Source organism: Hypanus sabinus, chromosome 28 (assembly GCF_030144855.1).
Source record: "Hypanus sabinus isolate sHypSab1 chromosome 28, sHypSab1.hap1, whole genome shotgun sequence".
In the NCBI taxonomy this organism is placed as follows: Eukaryota; Metazoa; Chordata; class Chondrichthyes; order Myliobatiformes; family Dasyatidae; genus Hypanus; species Hypanus sabinus.
This window is the reverse complement of record NC_082733.1, coordinates 15,276,693-15,295,493: the sequence shown is the minus strand read 5'-3', so window position 1 is coordinate 15,295,493 and position 18,801 is coordinate 15,276,693. Positions and strand designations below refer to the sequence as shown.

At 38.6% G+C, this 18,801-nt stretch overlaps 1 protein-coding gene across 1 annotated transcript in view; it reads left to right on the top strand.

Moving 5' to 3' along the window:
• The window catches only part of adamtsl3 (ADAMTS-like 3), a 740,135-nt gene that overhangs the window by 506,882 nt on the left and 214,452 nt on the right, over positions 1-18,801 (top strand). Inside the window, exon 9 of the mRNA XM_059952647.1 lies at positions 1,891-2,048. Coding sequence (XP_059808630.1) covers positions 1,891-2,048 — 158 coding nt within the window. The remainder of the gene's footprint in view (positions 1-1,890; positions 2,049-18,801) is intronic.

Genomic DNA, 18,801 nt, shown 5'->3' with positions numbered 1-18,801 from the left:
TCAGCATCAATTGATTATACAATTTTGAACCTGTTAATTCACAAAAGAGCACAGATACTGAACAACAGCTGGAATATCTCCTGCAACACCACATATACTAAGAGCGTCAACAGTAAAGGAAGGTTTCCTAGCAACACTTTAACATCTGTGCAAACCTCTGCTGTGAAAACTTGATGTTTAGTGGAAGTAATTTCAGCACACATATGAGGGTAATAACTGTGAGGTGGTGGGGTGTGATATCCTGGTGATTTTTGTTTAATTTTAAAGTTAGACTAGGAGCTTTCACTGGGCTTATTTAGAGTTCATGATGTTATAATTCCTGCTTGTCAATTGTTATTTAACAGTATTTCCAGCTGGGAAAATCCTCATGATTCCAAATTTCCAAAAAGCACCTGGAACCTTTAACTGGAACACTGAATCTGAGGCTTGAGAATATTTCTAAAGCAATATTAAATCTAGTGACTTGGTATGATCCCAAGCTACTTGTTCTGTTCTGGCACATAAAATTAATGCAGTGTTTGGCACTTAATCGCATGTGTCATTGTTCATGGTTCTTCTTTTCTGATGAACTTGGACCTGTACAGTTCTAAAGGAGCGTAGCAACAGCAAAATTTAATTTGTTTCATTGCCTAGATAAATTTAAGGTACAGAAGCAGAAAACTTCAATGTTATATTAATAACACCCCATGTCTGAGACATTTTTTTCTCAGTATCCTACTCAACTGGCAGGCCCACGTCTCAATGTTCCAAGGGCAGACAATCCCTCAGGTTCGCTGCTGCATCTTTCTCCTGGTGCCACCTGACTACAACCTATAGAGTCATGAAACTCTCTAAATTAATCCTTTTATCGTCATTTCTGTTCTTAGGCATCACAATGTGAAATACTTCATGACTCTCTTCATCTTCTACCTCCCCTCCAGAATCATTTCCCTCCTGATATCCGCTTGGTCTTTTGCCCTCCCTCCATCGTACCATCCAGCTGTTCCTGCTCCATTGGTCTTTGTTTTCTAGAGGGTGAATCACAGTTATCCCCCTAAAACTCTTTGTCAGCCCTTGCCACTATTATAGTGTTGTTGCTGACTGAAGAGTGTAGAGTTTCAGACCCTACTACCTTTCACCACAGAGTAAGTCATGGTCCCTTCTCTCTGTGTAGTAGATAACTTCTGGGCTAACATTAACAAAAAAGCTCTCAACTTATCTGCAAATGCAGCAGTCTGAAGAGCCAACAGATCTTCATGACCATCTCTGTATTAATAAAGATTGTTAATATTTGAAATTTTTCAAATATATGTCTCCAAAGAATTGATGATTTGTATATTTCTGGTTCTCTGAGTGGAGTAATAAAAGACTCCAATTGATTGGTTGTCTCCTGCAGAAAATTCTCATGGAAGGGCATCAACATCACTACACTTGACCATTCAATCAGGCCATGAATTATTTTTTCCTTAATTTGTGTATTGTACTGTATATTCAAAATTATAAGACCATATGAAAGATGAGCAGAATTAAGCCATTTGGTCCATTAAGTATAATGCGGTTTTGTTTGTCAAAATTAGCTTCGCCAATCTTTTCCATCCAATGTGTTAAACGAGAGTTTATCAAATAGAACAGTGAGCTTGAGGTTTTTTTTTTAATCAGCAGTCTCATAAATCAATTTCTACATTGGGTAAGGTAATTGTGTTTTTGACTAGAAAAGTTCAAAAATTAAAATCAAATGTTTTGAACCAATAATGCATGTTAATTTGCATTTACTTATGATCTATCAACACGTTTAGAAAACTGTAGTTACTTAACAAATCTGTAATTATTTATTTCTAGAAATATGGAAAATATTTCATATTAGAAAGTCACAGATGTACTGTATAATTACCTGAATCCAATTCATTTCAGATATAGAATCGAAAACTCTCCAGGGACATAAAGGAGAGCACAACCTAAGTGCTTCCGGTGTATCTGTCATTGAGAACAGCACTGTCGAGTTCCAAAAAGGTTCAGATAAGGAGGTTCTCAAGATGAAAGGTCCACTTGGTGCAGATTTTATTATTAAGGTAATTATTTTGATATTTCTTAACCTTTGTGAAAAGTAATTTATTACAGAAGTCCTAACTTGTTGTCATTTATATGTAATGCGTCAAGGCCATCAGCTGCCAATTTTTAACAACATCATGGGTGGCACAGTAGCATACTGATTAGCACAACGCTTCACAGGCAACCTGAGTTCAATTCTTGACACTGACTGTAGGGAATTTGTAGGTACTGCCCGTGGCCAAGTGGGGTTCCTTCGGGTGCTCTGGTTTCTTCCCACAGTCCAAAGACCTACTGTTTGGTCGGTTAATTGGTCATTGTAAATTGTCCTGTGATTAGGCTAGGATTAAATCTGATGATTGCTGGGTAGTGTGGGTCGAAGGGCCAGAAGAGCCTATTCTATGCTGTAATTCAATAAATAAATAGATATGTATTTCTACTTATTGACTGGATGCTACAGAAACGGGAAGGAGAGATTAGACATCCAGGGAAGTAAAGAAGTGTACTGGCACGTGAATATCAGTGCCTGCAGGAGACATTTTCTTTGCCTTGTGAGACCACCATAGAGTCCACCCAGTTACTCCAGGTAGGAGGTTGTCAAGGAGTCATTAAGGACATGGTGTTGTATATGATTCCCTCTACTTGGAGATCAGAGATCTCACTGAATTCAGAACAAGCAGTTTGCATTTTAGTCATTTAAGTAGCATGGTTTCAAAGAAAATGGAGTTATGGATCTGCTAGTAAATATTTATAGTTTTATTTATTTATTTATTGACTTTATTACTTACATCCTTAATGTATCTGAGAAGTAAAACTCTTTATGTTACGTCTCTGTTCAAATGTGCAACTATAGTAATTTATAATAAATAGTATGTATAACAGGATAGTCAATATAACATATAAATACAGTTGCATCAGTATTAATTAATCAGTCTGATGGCCTGGTGGAAGAAGCTGTCCCGGAGCCTGTTGGTCTTGGCTTTTATGCTGCGGTACTGTTTCCCAGATGGTAGCAGCTGGAACAGTTTGTGGTTGGGGTGACTCAGGTCTCCAAAGATCCTTTGGGTCCTTTTTACACACCTGTCTTTGTAAATGTCCTGAATAGTGGGAAGTTCACATCGACTGATGCGCTGGACTGTCTGCACCACTCTCTGCAGAGACCTGTGATTGAGAGAAGTACAGTTCCCATACCAGGCAGTGATGCAGCTAGTCAAGATGCTCTCAATCATGCCTCTATTGAAAGTTCTTAGAATTTGGAGGGGGCCATACCAAACTTCTTCAACTGTCTGAGGTGAAAGAGGAACTGTTTTGCCTTTTTCACCACATAGCTGGTATATACAGACCAAGTGAGATATTTTATATTAAATATCACAATATCTGTGATATTTATGCCGAGGAACTTAAAGCTGTTCACACCCTCAAACCTGATTGATGTCCATAGGGGTTAGCTTGTCTCCATTCCTCCTGTAGTCCACAACCAGCTGCTTTGTTTTTACAACATTGAGGGAGAGGTTGTTTCCTTGACACCACTGTGTCAGGGTGATGACTTCCTCTCTGTAGACTGCCTCATTATTATTTGAGATTAGGCCAATCAATCAGTGTAGTGTCATCAGCAAATTTAATTAGCAGATTGGAGCTGTGGGTGGTGACACAGTAATGGGTATGCAGGGAGTAAAGGAGGGGCTTAGGACACAACCCTGAGGGGGACCTGTGTTGAGGGGCAGAAGTGGGGGAGCCCACAATCTGACAGGATCCAGATCCACAAGGCAGGGTGAAGGCCGAGGTCTCTGAGCTTCTTGTCGAGCCTGTAGGGAAATATGGTGTTGAATGCTGAACTCTAGTCCAAGAACAACATTCTCACATAAGCACTGCACTTCCCCAGATGTGTCAGAATGGTGTGTAGAGCTGTCTCTAGTGCATCATCTGTCGATGTATTGTTTTCAGAGAATTAAATTGACAGTATCAGTATCATTGATGACATATTTTACACGTTGCACTATTATGTAACTTGTGGGCAGGGTCCAGTGGGGGGTCATTTATGCTGGAATAAAGGGCAAAGGAAAAGCCCACTAAAAATTCCAGAGTCAGGTTTTGGGGCCCAAACATCATTTACTTTGATATCCCATGAGTCAAAGCTGGCCAAACAGAAAGTAATCCATTTATTCCAACTCCTTGTTTTATGCCTGTCAACCAACTCTCAAATCGTGTTGACGTATTGCTCCAAGTTAGAAGTGCTCTAACTTTCTTTGTCAACCTCCTGTGTGAGATCTTGTCAGAAACCTTCAGTAAATCCAAATAAACTGCATCCACTGATGCCCCCTTGTCTTTTCTGCTTAATCCAATAGGTTAGTCAAACATAATTTCCTTTTCATAATTGCATGCTAAAAGTCATACACTTTTAAACATATCATATTCCAAACTTAGTAAAAGTTTAAACCATTTTCCCACTTACCAAAATAAATTGGTAAATCATCATGTACTGATGCAGAGTAAAAAACTTGTCCCTTACATACCATTTATGCAGATCGATTCATCACAAGACTGTATTGAGGTAATACAAGGTAAAACAACAGAGTACAGAATTAAGTGTTACAGTACAGAGAATGTGCAGTGCAGGTAGACAATAACATGTAGGCCAATGCAAGGTAGATAGTGAGTCTATTGTACTACAGAACTATTCAGTAGTCTTACAAGGTAGAAATTGTTCTTGAGCCTGATGGTATGTACATTCAGGCTTTTGTATCTTTCGCTTTATAGGATGGGGGAGAAGAGAGAATGCTCAGGGTGTTGGATTTTAATTATGCTGGCTGCTTTACTGAGGTACATACCAACAAGTGTACTTCGAGTCTATGGATTGGAGTCTGGATCTATGATGTGTTGAGCTGTGTCCACAATTCTCTGCATTATGGGGTCCTGTGCAGTGCAGTTGACATACCAAACCATGTTGCATCCAGACAAGATGTTTTCTGTGATGCATCAATAAAAATTCATGAGGGTCAAAGGGGACCTACCAGATTTCTTTAGTCTCCTGAGGAAGTAGAGGTGCTGGTGAACTTTCTTGGCAGTGGTACCAACATAGTTGGATCAGGACAGGCTATCAGTAATGTTCTTTCCTTGGAACTTGAAGCTTTCAACCTCTTGACCTCAACATTGTTGATGTAAACAGGAGCAGGTTCACCTCCCCCCTTGATGAAGTCAAGTACCAGTTCTTTTATTTTGCTGACGTTGAGGGAAAGGTTGCTATCATGATACCGTGTTACTAGTCTTTCTGTCTCTCTCCAGAGAACAGAATTGGGCTAATAGGTTAGTCATTTTCAGTTTGTTCCTCCCCCTCCTTAAAAATAGGGAGCACATTTGCAAAAGCTATGCCAGTATTTATAGAATTTTGGAACGGCATTCAGTGATGCCTTTCAAAATTTTGGGGTGTTGATTAACAGATTCTTGGGAATTATCAGTTTCATTTTCATCAACTTCTCTATTAGTAGTTCTTTACTGATGTTAATTTCTTTTACTTGCTTGTTTGCACTGGATTCCAAGTTCTCCAGTGTTTCTAGAATTTCCATGAAGCCAAATAGAGTGTTTGTTAAATTTCTGTGCCATTTCCTTATTTTCAATTTCGGTGTGCCATTTCCTTTCACACAGCTATAGGAAGTTTATGGTCTGTCTTTTTTTATATTTCCCACTACTTTTCTTTCGTTATTAATCTCTTAGTCATTCTTTGGTGAATTCGAAGATAATGCAAACCTTTGGCTTGCTGCTTTGTTTTTGGCAAATTTACAGGCCTTTTCCTTATTCATTGCCTTTAATTTCACTTCTAATTTATGGTTGAACCATTTTTACCTGGTGTGGCTTTGTGCCTTGAGGAAATGGATATTTGTTACAGATAATTTTTAAAGTTTTATTTTTAAGTGCAAGCCATTACCTGTGCATTGTCATGCTCTCTATTGCAGATATACCACCTATCACAGCCAACCTGCCCCTCATATCTTCAAGTTTCTTTTGCTTATATTTGAAAACCCTTATTTCAAATTGAAGCACATCTCTTCTGAATTTGATATTCAATGTTATCAAATTATGGTTACTCATTCCTAAATTTCCCTTTTCAGCAAGATGATTCATCCCTCTTACAATGATAGTACCAATGTAGTTAGTCTGTTTCCCTAGTGAGCTCCTCAATATACTGACCTAAAAACCTATATTGTACATATTCCAGGCATTCATCCTCTTTATTGTTGGTATTAATATGATTTAACCATCTCTCCGTAATTCCTTTATTAACCCTGTTTCATGCACCTCTACTTTTGTTACTTGTATCATGCACTACATCATAACTATTGCTCAGAAGCCTGTACTATTTTTTGTACCCTCACCCCACCCCCATAGATGCTGCCTGACCTGCTGAGTTTCTCCAACCCAGATTAATTCTTACTCTGTGCCGCAGTCTATCTGTCCGTAGTTTATAACAACTGAACTGATGTCATACCTCATCCCTATCACATTCCTCCTCTTTGATACCAGAAGGGCAAAGCAGTGTTGCGAGTCATTTTAGGTCTCTCTTGCACCCCTCAGTATTTGTTGAGCCTTTAGAGTGACAAATTGCTCGGTTTTGAGTCAGGAAACTCTAAGGGTAGTCGGAGCAAAATAAAAGCCTTTCAATAACAACAATCTTCGGTTTGGCCAAAGCAGTCTTTGCATGGCTACTCCCACTTGTAAACTAGCCAAGAAAGTTAAAAATTGTTCATTCTTGTGAGTCTATTACAGAAAGAAAAGTTGGCTGTGTATGAACGATGGTTCAAATGCAGGCACAAGGGTCATATGCCTGAGCAAACTATAGAAACTTGGCTTCTACTGTTTTACATAAAATGAGCAATCTCACTGCTTGACAGAAATGCTATGTGCCTTTGCCAACTTTGCTATTAATTAATTTGATCAAAGAATGAAACTTACTCTGCTGAACGTTGTTATGATTTTGGTTTATTACACTAGCTTGGGTCCAGGTCCAATGAGTGGACATAGCAATGTCTAGGTAAACGCAATGGGACTGTTCTATTTATATATTCTGTAGCAGGATTGGTTTTGGCAGGAAGAAAAATATCAGATTGTGGCTCATTCAGTAAATAATTGTATTGTAAAAGAAAGGTAAAGGGAAATGACTGAAGTGCAGAAGATATATTTACATCTATTATCAAAAGGTCAATGATGCATGTCATGTGATTATTATCAATGTAAACTTGCTTTCAGAAATATTGATGTGAAATATATCTGGAGTTTGCCGTTTAGTATATCTATCCTGTTTCATTATTTAATGAATTCAGAAATGATCTCTGAGCCAACTCCATTTACTTTGTCTGTCTCTAATTCCATAATATCTGTGGTTTATATTAATCTCTCAATCTCAGATCTAGAATTAACAAGTGCCCCAGCATCTATTACCATTTAGGGAAGGAAGTTCCAATCTTTTATCATTGCAGAAAGACTTGGATTTAATTTTTAGGAAATGCCCCCAAGTCTCAAATTTTGTAAGCCTTGGAGATTGTTTAATGAAATCACCCTTTTTAAGTTCCCAAATGACATGAATACCTGTGTTTGTGTAAACTCTTCATGTGGTTGATCGTTTAAACTCCAGGGATTGTTCTGGTAAGATAGCAGTGTTGCCTTTCCAGTAAACAGCCCAAAAGGGTGGTACATGTAAATACTCCTATTTGTGACCTATTGAAGCATAACTCTTAATGTCCTTTTATTTGTGTTCTTTAGAAATAAAGGCCAACTGCATTTTATTTTTTGATTTTCTATTTATTTTTCCATGAAGTCTGCAAGTATGATTATAATTTTTTTCTACATTTGCTTACATTATTTGCACACGATTGCTGTGATTGTGTCATGTACATCAAATAACACAAGAAAATGGGAATACGAGCCGTCATTAACTACGATCATATCTGGTTTAAGCTGGCCTCGTTTCCTCTTCTGTGCCACTTTCCACACCTCTAATCCTTGATCTATCAAATGTTTATCCACCTCTACTTTAAATACTTCTAATTCTCCAGCTTCTACTGTCCACCAGTGCAGAGCAGTTTAGAAATTCATTAAGCTCTATGAGAAGGTAAGTTTAGGTGCACTTTAGTTTTAAATGATCAGCCCCTTAGTTATGTCTCTTTCTTTGAGTCTCTACCATTAGGTGAAAAAAAACACCTATCCTGTTGACCCACCTTAGGATCATACATGGTTGAATAAGGTCATCCCTCATTGCTGCTGTGCTCTCTCTGATTGTGTGGCTAGGCATAGCTGATTGTTCATCCATAAAATATGTCAATGACTCTGCAGTGAAAATCTCAGGTAGTGAACTGGATGTGCAGAGGAGTGACCTAGATCAGCTGGTTGACTGGTGTCACAACAACAATCTTTCATTCATCTTCAGCAAGAGCAAGGAATTGACTGTTGATTTCAGGAAAGGGAAGTTAGGAGAACATATGCCTGTCTTCATCGAGGCATCAGCAGTGGAAAGGGTGACCAAATTCAAGTTCCTGAGTGATAACATCTCTGAGGATCTATCTTGGCTTATCACATTGATACAATCATGAAAAAGGTATGCCAGTAGAACTTGAGGAGATTTGGTATGTCACCAAAGACTCTAGCAAATTTCTACCCATGTTCCACAGAAAGCATTATGACTTGTTGCATGACTGCCCAATATGGAGGGAGGTTCCAATGCACAAGATTAAAAGAGGCTGCGGAGGGTTGTAGACTTAGCCAGCTCCGTCATGAACATAACTCTCTCAAGGTCATCTTCAAAAGGTAGTGTGTTTAGAAGACGGCATCTATTATGAAGGGCCCTTACCATCCAGGATATGCCCTTTTCTCATTACTACAAAGAGGCGTAGGTGTATGAAGACCCACATTCAACATTTTTGGAACAGCTTCTTCTCCTCTCCAATCAGGTTTCAACAGTCCATGAGCCCCTATCCCCACTCTTCCTCTTTTGCACTATTTATTTAATTTTGTTTTTGTAATGTATACTAATTTGTATGTCCTGCACTGTACTGTTGCCACAAAACAACAAATATGTTGGGGTGGGGTGGGGGGGGGAAGGGCTTAAGTTGGAGTTGCATGCAGATGGGAACCAAAGTGCCAGGACAGCTGGTAGAATGGTTGTGAGGAAAGTAAGCCTACATCCAAAGACAGGAATCAAAACGTTGAGCATGGTGGGACTAATGTTCTGAGTTGTGTCTATTTCAGTGCAAGGACAATCATAAGGTAAGGCAGATGAGCTTAGAGAATGGATCAGCAGATGGAATTATGATATCATAGCCATTAGTGAACTTGGTTGTGGGAGGGGCAGGACTGGCAACTTAATGTTCTGGGTTTCTATTGTTTTAGTCACAATAGAAGGGGTGGTATTAAAGGGGGAGGGGTGGCATTAATCTTCAGGGGAAATGTCATGGCAGACTGCAGGACTCGTCAGACAGGAAGAACTGCAGGACTCATCGAATGAGGCTATTTGGGTGGACCTGAGGAATAGGAAAAGGATGACCACATTAATGGGATTATATTGTAGACCACCCAATAGTCAGTAGGATTTAGAGAAGCTAATTTGTAGAGAGATAACAGAGGAAAGATAAGGTTGTGATAGTAGGTGATCGTAACTTTCCACATATTGACTAGGATGCCCATACTGTAACAGGACTGGATGGGATAGAGTTTGTCAAATATGTTCAGGAAAGTTTCCTTAATTAATACATAAAGGTCTCCAACTGGAAAGAGCAAAATACTGTATCGTCTATAATGGAATGAGGCAGGGCAGGTTACAGAAGTGCACGTAGGAGATCACTTTGGATCTAATGATTATAATTTTATTACCTTTCAATATAAATGTGAAGAAGGATATTACTGGTTGAGATTCTAAATTGGAGAAATGTTGATGGCATCAGGAAGGACCAGGCAGTTGTGGATTGGGTAAGATTGTTTTCTGGAAATTGGATGCTTGGTAAATGGGAGACCTTCAAAAGTGAAATATTGCGGGCATGGAGTTAGTAAGTTGCTGTCCAAATAAAAGGCAAGGCTAACAGATTTAGGGAGAAAATGAGTCTATGGTAGAGAAGAAGAAGGAGGTGCATAGCAAGTATAAGCAGGTATAAGGTATTTGTAAAGTATAAAAATGCAAGAGGGAATCAGGAGGGCTAAAAGGAGGAGTGAGGTTGCACTAGCAGACAAGTTGAAGGAGAATCCCAGGGGGCTTCTACAGATAAATTAAGAGTAAATATATAACACCGGACAAAATAAGTCCACTTGCAGATCAGCACGGTCATCTATGCATAGAGCCAAAAGAGATGGGGCAGAGCTTAAATGGATTTTTTTTAACATCTATATTTACTTGGAAGATGGATGCAGATACTATAGAACTGAGGTAAAACAGCAGTGAGGTCATGGACTGGATTTGGACTACAGAAGGGAAGCTGCTTGCCAACTGGAAAGGGTTAGGTAGAAACATCCCCAGGGCCTGATAAAGTGTCCCCTTGGACCTTGTGGGAAGCTAGGGAATAAATCACAGAGTCGTTGGCAGAAGTATTGTACGTTCCTATTAGAAAACAGGCAAGCTAACAGGTTCAGAAAAACTGGGTTTTCAAGGGATATTGAGTCCCTGCTAAGAAGAAGAAGGTAGTACACAGCAGTTATAGGCAGTAAGGAACACATGAGGCACTTGATGAGTATGAAAAATGCCAGTGGCATACAAGTACGTATTTAAAAAAAACTTGTCCTTGGCCACAGAGGTGCCGGAGGACCTGAGGATTGCTGATTTGTTCTGTTGTTCAAAAAAGACTCTTAAGACTAAGTTGGAACAGGACATATGTACATGCTAACCTCGTTATATGCAGGGGATATGTTCCTCACAGTCGATGCATAGTATGAAAGCGCATAATGTGAATAATTATTTAAATGGAGAAAATAGGGATGCGTTCCAGAGGTTTCCTAAGGATGTTTTATCTGTAATTTATTCACATGTTCATACCAATACGACACAAAAGCAGTACCACAAGGTAAGATTTGTATTATATTTAATCAATTTAAGGTATTATTCAAAGTAATAAATCATAGAAAATTAACATACTAGGGTGCACAGTACTCACCAACAGTGGCAGGTGTGTTCGCTCCGGGAGATGAGTGGTGGGTGTGGTGCCAGACAGCTTCACATAGATGAGGTGGATGGTTGTGAGTCGTCAGGATCATCAAGCACAGCAAGGGCTGAAGGAAGTCTCTCAGAACTCTCAGAACTGCCGGCAGCAGGAGATGACACCAGTTTGAAGAAAGTGATGAGGGTTGTTTGCTTGGCAGCATTTTGTTTTTCAGCATAAATTTGCTTGTAGGGAAGAAGGGTTGACTGCAGGGAACCACTGAAATGTTGACTCCGTTCTAAACTTGGGTCCATGTTCATCGCCATTTGTGCCAAGTGTTCCAACTTCCACCATTCCCTCACCATTGGTAACCTCCTGGGATTTTCAAAATCACCTTGTTGCTTGCAGCATCTGAGAGATAGTTCACCGTAAAAAATACGCCTCGAATGTGGATCACACCTTGGTCGAGTGGTTGAATCAGCCATGTTGTGTTAGGCGGCTGGAAACGCACTGTTATGTTAAGATGAATGCTGTTCAAATGTTTAGGATCGGCTGACACATTGGCAAGCAACAGAAGAACTTTAAAAGCAAGATTCTGTTCCCAGCAGTAGCGTCCCAGAACTGTGTTACCTTCACCTAATGCCGCCCTGTTTATAATTTCCAACTTTTTTTCAAGTGTTGAAGCAGTTCTCCGCCACTTGGCTGATGGCCCAGGGATTGACATCGGACGCTTAGGAGGCACAGTTAAATATTTCAAGCACAAAATCTCTTCACCGTAGGTAAAAACTGAGAAGTTTAAGAGCTCAAGATCACACATCCACAGCTTGCCAAAATCAATGTGAGACTGGCAGGAGTGAGACTATGAGGCATGCACACCTGACTTGTATTGTCGGGAAAGCGATGCTTCTCATCCCAACAGTGAGACTGTGAGGCGTGAGCACATGACTTGTATTGGCAGGAAAACAGTGCTCCTCGCAGAACTTCGAGTTTTGGACACATAAGATGTTGGTAGAAATAGGTTCCTCGCATAACTGTGAATCCACATTGTCTGAAGACACATATAACGAGGATAGGGTGTATTCGAATAAACTGAGCCTGATTAGGGATAGTCAACATGGCTTTGTACATTGTAGGCCATGTCTAACCTGAATTTTTCAAGAAAGTTATCAGAAAAGTTGATGAAGAAAAGGAAATGGACATGTCTACATGGACTTCAGAAAGATCGTTGACAAAGTCTTGTATGGGAGGCTGGTTGCTTGACATTTACGATGAGGTAACAAGTTGGATTCAACATTGCCTTCACGGGAGAAGGTAATGTTGAATCCAATTTACTAGTGATAGAAGATAGTAGATGATTGCCTCTTTTACTGGTGTGCCGCAGGTATTTTGCTGCTTCTGTTGATGTTTGTCATCCATATCAATGATTTGGATGGTAATGTGGTAAACTGGATTGGCAAATTTGCAGGTAACACCGAGACTGCAGGTATAGAGAAGGGTAAGGAAGGCTATAGAAGCTTGCAGTGAGTTTCAAACCAATTGGAAAAATGAACTGAAAGATGGTAGATGGAATTTAATTCAGGCAAATGTAAAGATAAACCAAGGTAGGACTATGCAGTGAAAAGTAGGGCACTGAGGAATGTGGTTGGAACAGAGGGATCTGGGGATACAGATCCATAATTCCTTACAAGAGGCATCACAGATGGATAGGGTCATAATGAGAACTTTCGGCCTGATGGTTTTCATAAACAGAGTATTGAGTGCAGGAGCTTGGATGTTATGTTAAAGTTGTATCAGATGTTGGTGAGGCCACAGAGAGTATGTCTGTAGTTCTGGTTACCTACCTACAGAAAAGATATCAATATGATTGAAAGAGTATGGAGAAAATTTACAAGCATGTTGAAAAGACAGAGGTATAGTGAAATCCTGAATAGATTAAGATTTTATTCCCAACAATGTACAAGAATAATTGGAGATTTGATCGAGATGTGCAGAACTATGAGGGCTATAGCTAGGGTAAATGCAAGCATGCATTTTCCGCTGAGGTTGGGCGAGATTAGAACTAGCGGTTTTAAGTTAAGGGTGAAAGGAGAAATATTTGAAGGAAAGCTGAGGGGAAATTTCTTCATTGTGGACTGAGCTGATTGGGGAGAGTGGACTGAGTTTATAGGAAAAATGGTGCTGATGGGTTCAATTAGAACATTTAAGAATAAGTACATGAATAGAAAGGTTATGGAGGGCTCTGCTCCAGGAGTGGTTTAATGGAACTAGGTCAATGGTCAATGAGACTGGGCTGAATAATAGTTCGGCAAAAAGTCTTATTTCTAAGCTGTAATTCTCTATGACTCTAAATGTTGGTTCCTCCTATACTTACATCCACTCCAACTGTACATAACAGTGGTGAGAGACAGAGTAAATATTTATTCTTCCACAACTCAAACTCATGAAAGCTATTAAGTGTTTTTTTTGTATTTTTTTCCATGGTGGCTGTCCTTATATGGCAGTTTGTCCCCAAATCTGGCTCCCCATTTGCAATGACTGCTGCCTAAACCACACCCCTGGCATACCAGCTGTCAAAACTGTCAATGAACTTTAAACGTCTAAAATTTCCACAAGCATATAATTTTTTTTAAAGTGTCTTTAAAAGCATACCAAATAAAAATTAAATTAAAATGAGAGCTTTAAATAGATTAACATAATTAAAATACTTAACATGAGCAAACACAGTATCATTTAAAATCAATCCAATTCATGAAAAATATGTAACTCACTCAAAACTTCCTCTTCTCTCTTTTAGTCAGTTCCCATGTGGTGTGATGGATGAAGTTACTGAGTTCAGTTTAGTGATCAGATTTTCCAAAGTAACTGCTGGCAAACAGTAGGAAGTTGAAGTCCAGATGTAGATTCCGTGAAAAGTTCAATATTAGAACACAGATGGAAAGGTGGAGCTAGAAGCTCAGGTCACATTTGTGAAGATGATCCTTAGGGGTATTTCAGAGCACCAAGCTGCCCATATTTAAAATATGTATGTTGTACTATTGAATTCCAGTTTTTTTCAGTTGTTCACCATTTAGAAACGAGCCAAAATGTCCGAACAGATGGCCTCACTTTTTGGCCACAGTGAAGCTCATTTGCCACAGACCTACTTATTTAATCTAAATGTAGCAAGTTGTAGTTTCATGCACCAGTTCACATTGCTTACCCTGACATCTTTGTGTCATTTGCTAGTTTGTTTCATTAACTTCCCATCCCATCATCATAAATACTGGTGAGAACTATTCTTCTTGCAAGATGTTTTACAAGCACAAAGCAGCCTTTAATTAGGTTTGTACACCTGCTTGATTTAAAACTGAGAGTGCTTGTGGAAGCAGTTAGATATAAAAGAGTTTCCATCTCCTGGCTACTGACATTTTAGATGAAAAACTTTCAAAACTGTAGGGCCTTACTCCTCCTCCAGATGTACTAACATAAGAAATAGAAGCAGGCCTAAACCATTTGGCCCCTTGTGTCCACTCTACGATTTGGCTGATCTTTTTCTTCAACTGTGCTAACTCCATGTCCCTTGATTCCATTAATAACTAAAAATCTATCAATTCCTGTCTTGAATATACTCTGGATTAATGTTTTTTTTTTACATAGAGCTGTCAAACAGTGTTACTCATTTAAAAAGATTCCTACATGTGAACCATAAACTTTGGTTTAGTGGAATGGAACCATTCCAAACATTTTATCAAACAGAAACTTCAGGAAATTACCATGTCTGTCATGGATCCTATGGGACGGATGTCCACATATTGATTTCAGTTTTGTTCCATTAGAATAAATGAGCAGTGATTGCTATTACCTTTAGTGTGGCAAACCAAAATGCATACATTTTGCAATGTAAAAAGAAATCCACCTAACTTTGATCCTAAGGAAAAACATTTTTTTAAAGTTTCAAAATAAAATGTTCAAAGTAAGTTTATTATCAAAGTTCATTAATGTCCCCATATCCGACCCTGAAAGTCATTTTCTTGCAGGCATTCACAGTAGAACAAAGAAATACAATAGAGTCAATGAAGAACTACACATAAATACCTCTAGGGAACAAATGAAGACAAAATGTATAAATGCAAAAAAGCAATAATAATATTTTTGTGTCACAGATTGATGTTTTATATAGTGAAACATTTATCTTACACTTTGTATCTTTGGAGGACTTTTTGAAAAAATAGTTTTAGTAATTAAGCAACACAAAAGGCCCAAAGGCATTGGGTGCTTACACTGATCGATATGCATCTTTTCACAGTTTTGTAGCAATAAATTTATGTGAAATACGTCCATACCATATTAGTGATAGTAGTGGTGAAGTAATTAGATCGAAAGCAAGGCATTTTTCATTCTCCAGATATGAATTATTTATTGTATGTTCTTTGTCAGACATGAGAACATAATCACGTCACTTTCTTGCAAGCACTCACTGGTAAGGTGGGGGACCCCAATGCCTTTGACTGACCAATGATGAAAGAGTGTGAGACATGTCTGAGTGAGCAAGTTATTAGATGTGAAGAAGAATGTGGATGGTATTCCTGTCCAGCTGTTGCCATAGACATGCTGGGTGGCATCCATGGCTGCAAATTCAGAATGCACTTGATCCAAAAGATCTTGCACCTGTTCTCCTCACAATTATGCCTATGGAGTTAATGCACCTCACCTATATTACTGTTCAAAACATAGTCTTTTTCTTACTTCAGTGAGGGCAACACCAAGGAAGTGAATGACATAAGATTTCTTGAAGTAAATTTTCTTCATATTCTGTCTGATGTTTTCACAAATTTTAGTTGACCAATTGTTTCCCATCTAGTTAAAACAACAATTCTAATTTCTGTGTGGTTTACAGTACAGTCTTGAACTGCAGCTGAATAAGCTTTGCCTGTTGTAGTTGATGAAGCAAAAAAGAACTGATATGGTAGATCTGTGGAAAAAAATAGTAAGCTACTAGCAGTATAATTGCCTGCTTAAGGAGATTGACTGCAACAAGTAATTACTACAATCTGTGGCCACTTTATTAGGTATACCTGTGCACTTGCTCAGTAATGCATATAATATAATCAGCCAATCATATGACAGCAATACGATGATTAAAAGCACGCAGACTTGGTCAACAGTTGTAGTTGTTGTTCAGACCAAACATGAGAATGGGGAAGAAGTGTTATCTAAGTGACTTTGATTGTTGGTGCCAGAAGGTGGGGTTTGAGTATCTGATTAACTGCTCGTCTACTGAGATGTTCACACACAACAGCCTCTAGAGTTTATAGTGAATGGTGCAAAGGACAAAATTATCCATTGAACTGGCAGTTCTATGAATGAAAATACCTTGTTACTGAGATGGGCTTTAGAAGAATGTTCAGACTGGTTCAAGATGACTGGAAGGTGGCAGTAACTCAAAAAACCCATGTGTAACATCAGTGATACACAGGAGAGTGTCTCTGAATGCACGACACATCAAACCTTGAAGTGGGTGGACTACAGAGGTAGAAGGCCACTAACGTACACTCAGTGGACACTTTATAAGGAACGGGAGGTACCTAAAAAAGAAAAAAAGTGACCACTGGGTATATTTGTTTTATAGCTCAGCACAACCAAAAGGGAAAATGTGCACTAAGAAAACAAAATGCAATGCCTTGTGCCAAATGAAATTTATAAGTAATAGCTCACTTGCGATCATATTACACTCTGAGGGTCTTTTCAGATTCCTGTATAAACATTAATGTGCTCTAATTCATCTTGATATACACTGTTGTAAATGGCTAGCATGTTTAGTATTTGAAGCATATTAAATGAGTAACTTTATTGTCAAAATATTTTTATAAAAACATGAACTTTCAACATTTAGTTTTCACTATTGATTTCTTCAGATGGATTTACTACAATATTGGCAATACCTTGTATCTTATAATATATGGTAAGAAAAAAGTTAAATAATCTCCTTTCCCTTGTCGTTAAAACCTCCAGACTCAATATTTTATATTTGCATTATTTAATCTCCAGACATTTTTCTGTAGCTCTCTCTTGGCCAACTTAGACATTTTTTTCCTTTCTCTCTATCCCAGAGTTCCTCCCATCTGTAATTTGTCTTCCCCTAATCTACTTTTTATTCTCTCTGCAGAATATTTTTCCCTTTCCGCTCATAATCACAATTTATCTGCATCTTTTCCCCTCCTATCTCCCTTCCTCTTTTGTATTTTTCGCAACCTCTTCTTTACAATTTTTATCTGTAGACCTCAGAGATATTCCTTCCCTGGATCTCATTTTTTTTTTGCTTCTCTCATTCATTTCCTCTGGCGTCCCCATTGGATATGGAGAAACCCTGAACATCCTAACCCTCAGTTAAGCAAATAATTTTACCTCTCTACGGGCATGACAGAGGGAGTGGGAAGCCAGTAGCAGGGGCAGATTTGCATGTCTTCAGCTTGGATGCAATTTCTCTTTTTATTCTCAATAAATGAGAATAATTTGGGAGCAATATTTAACAACAGAGAAGAATAATAACCTACTGCTCAGTATTTACGTCTAGGAACTATATTAGCAGGAGTGGGAAAATGGCCAGACAATAGAGAACATAATTCATTGTTTAATATTGATTCATTGCATATAACAGAAATACTTTTTATTTACGTTAATGGAAGTTAATTAAAATCATTATCTACCATATCTGAAGTAATTACATCATAGCAAAGTTAAGCAAATTGGATTATGAACTAGCTTTGTACTACAAAAGTAAAGAAGTATTAACCGGCAGGATTTCAGAGTAATCCTTTGTCCAGGCAGCAGATTCTATTGCCAGCCAGTGAACTATGGATAGATAATATGCTGTTTTAGAAGTTCCACATTTCCACGGTAGCAAAATGCTATTACAGCTTGGGGCATTAGCATTAGCATTAGCATTCACAGTTCAATCCTGCTGTCCTATGTAAGGAGCTTGGCTGTGCACCCTGAGGAATGCATGCGTTTCCCCAGGTGCTCCAGCTTCCTCATGCAGTACAAACTTACTGGTGAGGAGATTAATTAGTAATTGTTAATAGTCCCATAATTAAGCTAGCGTTAAAATCAGGGATTGTCGGTGATGCAGCTCAAAGGGCTGGAAGGGCATACTTCACACTGTATCTCTAAATAAATAACTAAATTTCCAAATATATTAACTAAAACTTGACTTGTGTTTCCTGTAATTATAGTTAGTGTATCTGAATAGTTGATCACTCAGGTACGAGGGTACTGTTGTGTACTGCTGTGAAAATTGTTGTACCCAAAATAATGTCTAGCTAAGTTTTTCAAATTAATCAATATACTCACAGTGGCCATGCAATTTGTCCTCACTATTCTATTGTTTCCCTGTTAGGCCAAGGTTTAACAAGTATTTTGTTCCCATGTGTCGCCATTCTATCTCTTTAGTAACTGAAGAGAAAAACAACCCGAGCCCTAATATAAATTACATTGAAGTAGTCAAATTTTGTAGCTTGGTTAATTAATTTCAGGGGGCGCCAATATCAGATCATCTGATGAAGGGTGTCAGCGCAAAAAGTCGACTGTTTATCCCCCTCCATATATATGCCTGATTTACTGAGCTCCTCCAGCATTTTGCGTGTGCTGCTCAGGATTTCCAGCATTTGCAGAATCCCTTATGTTCAGA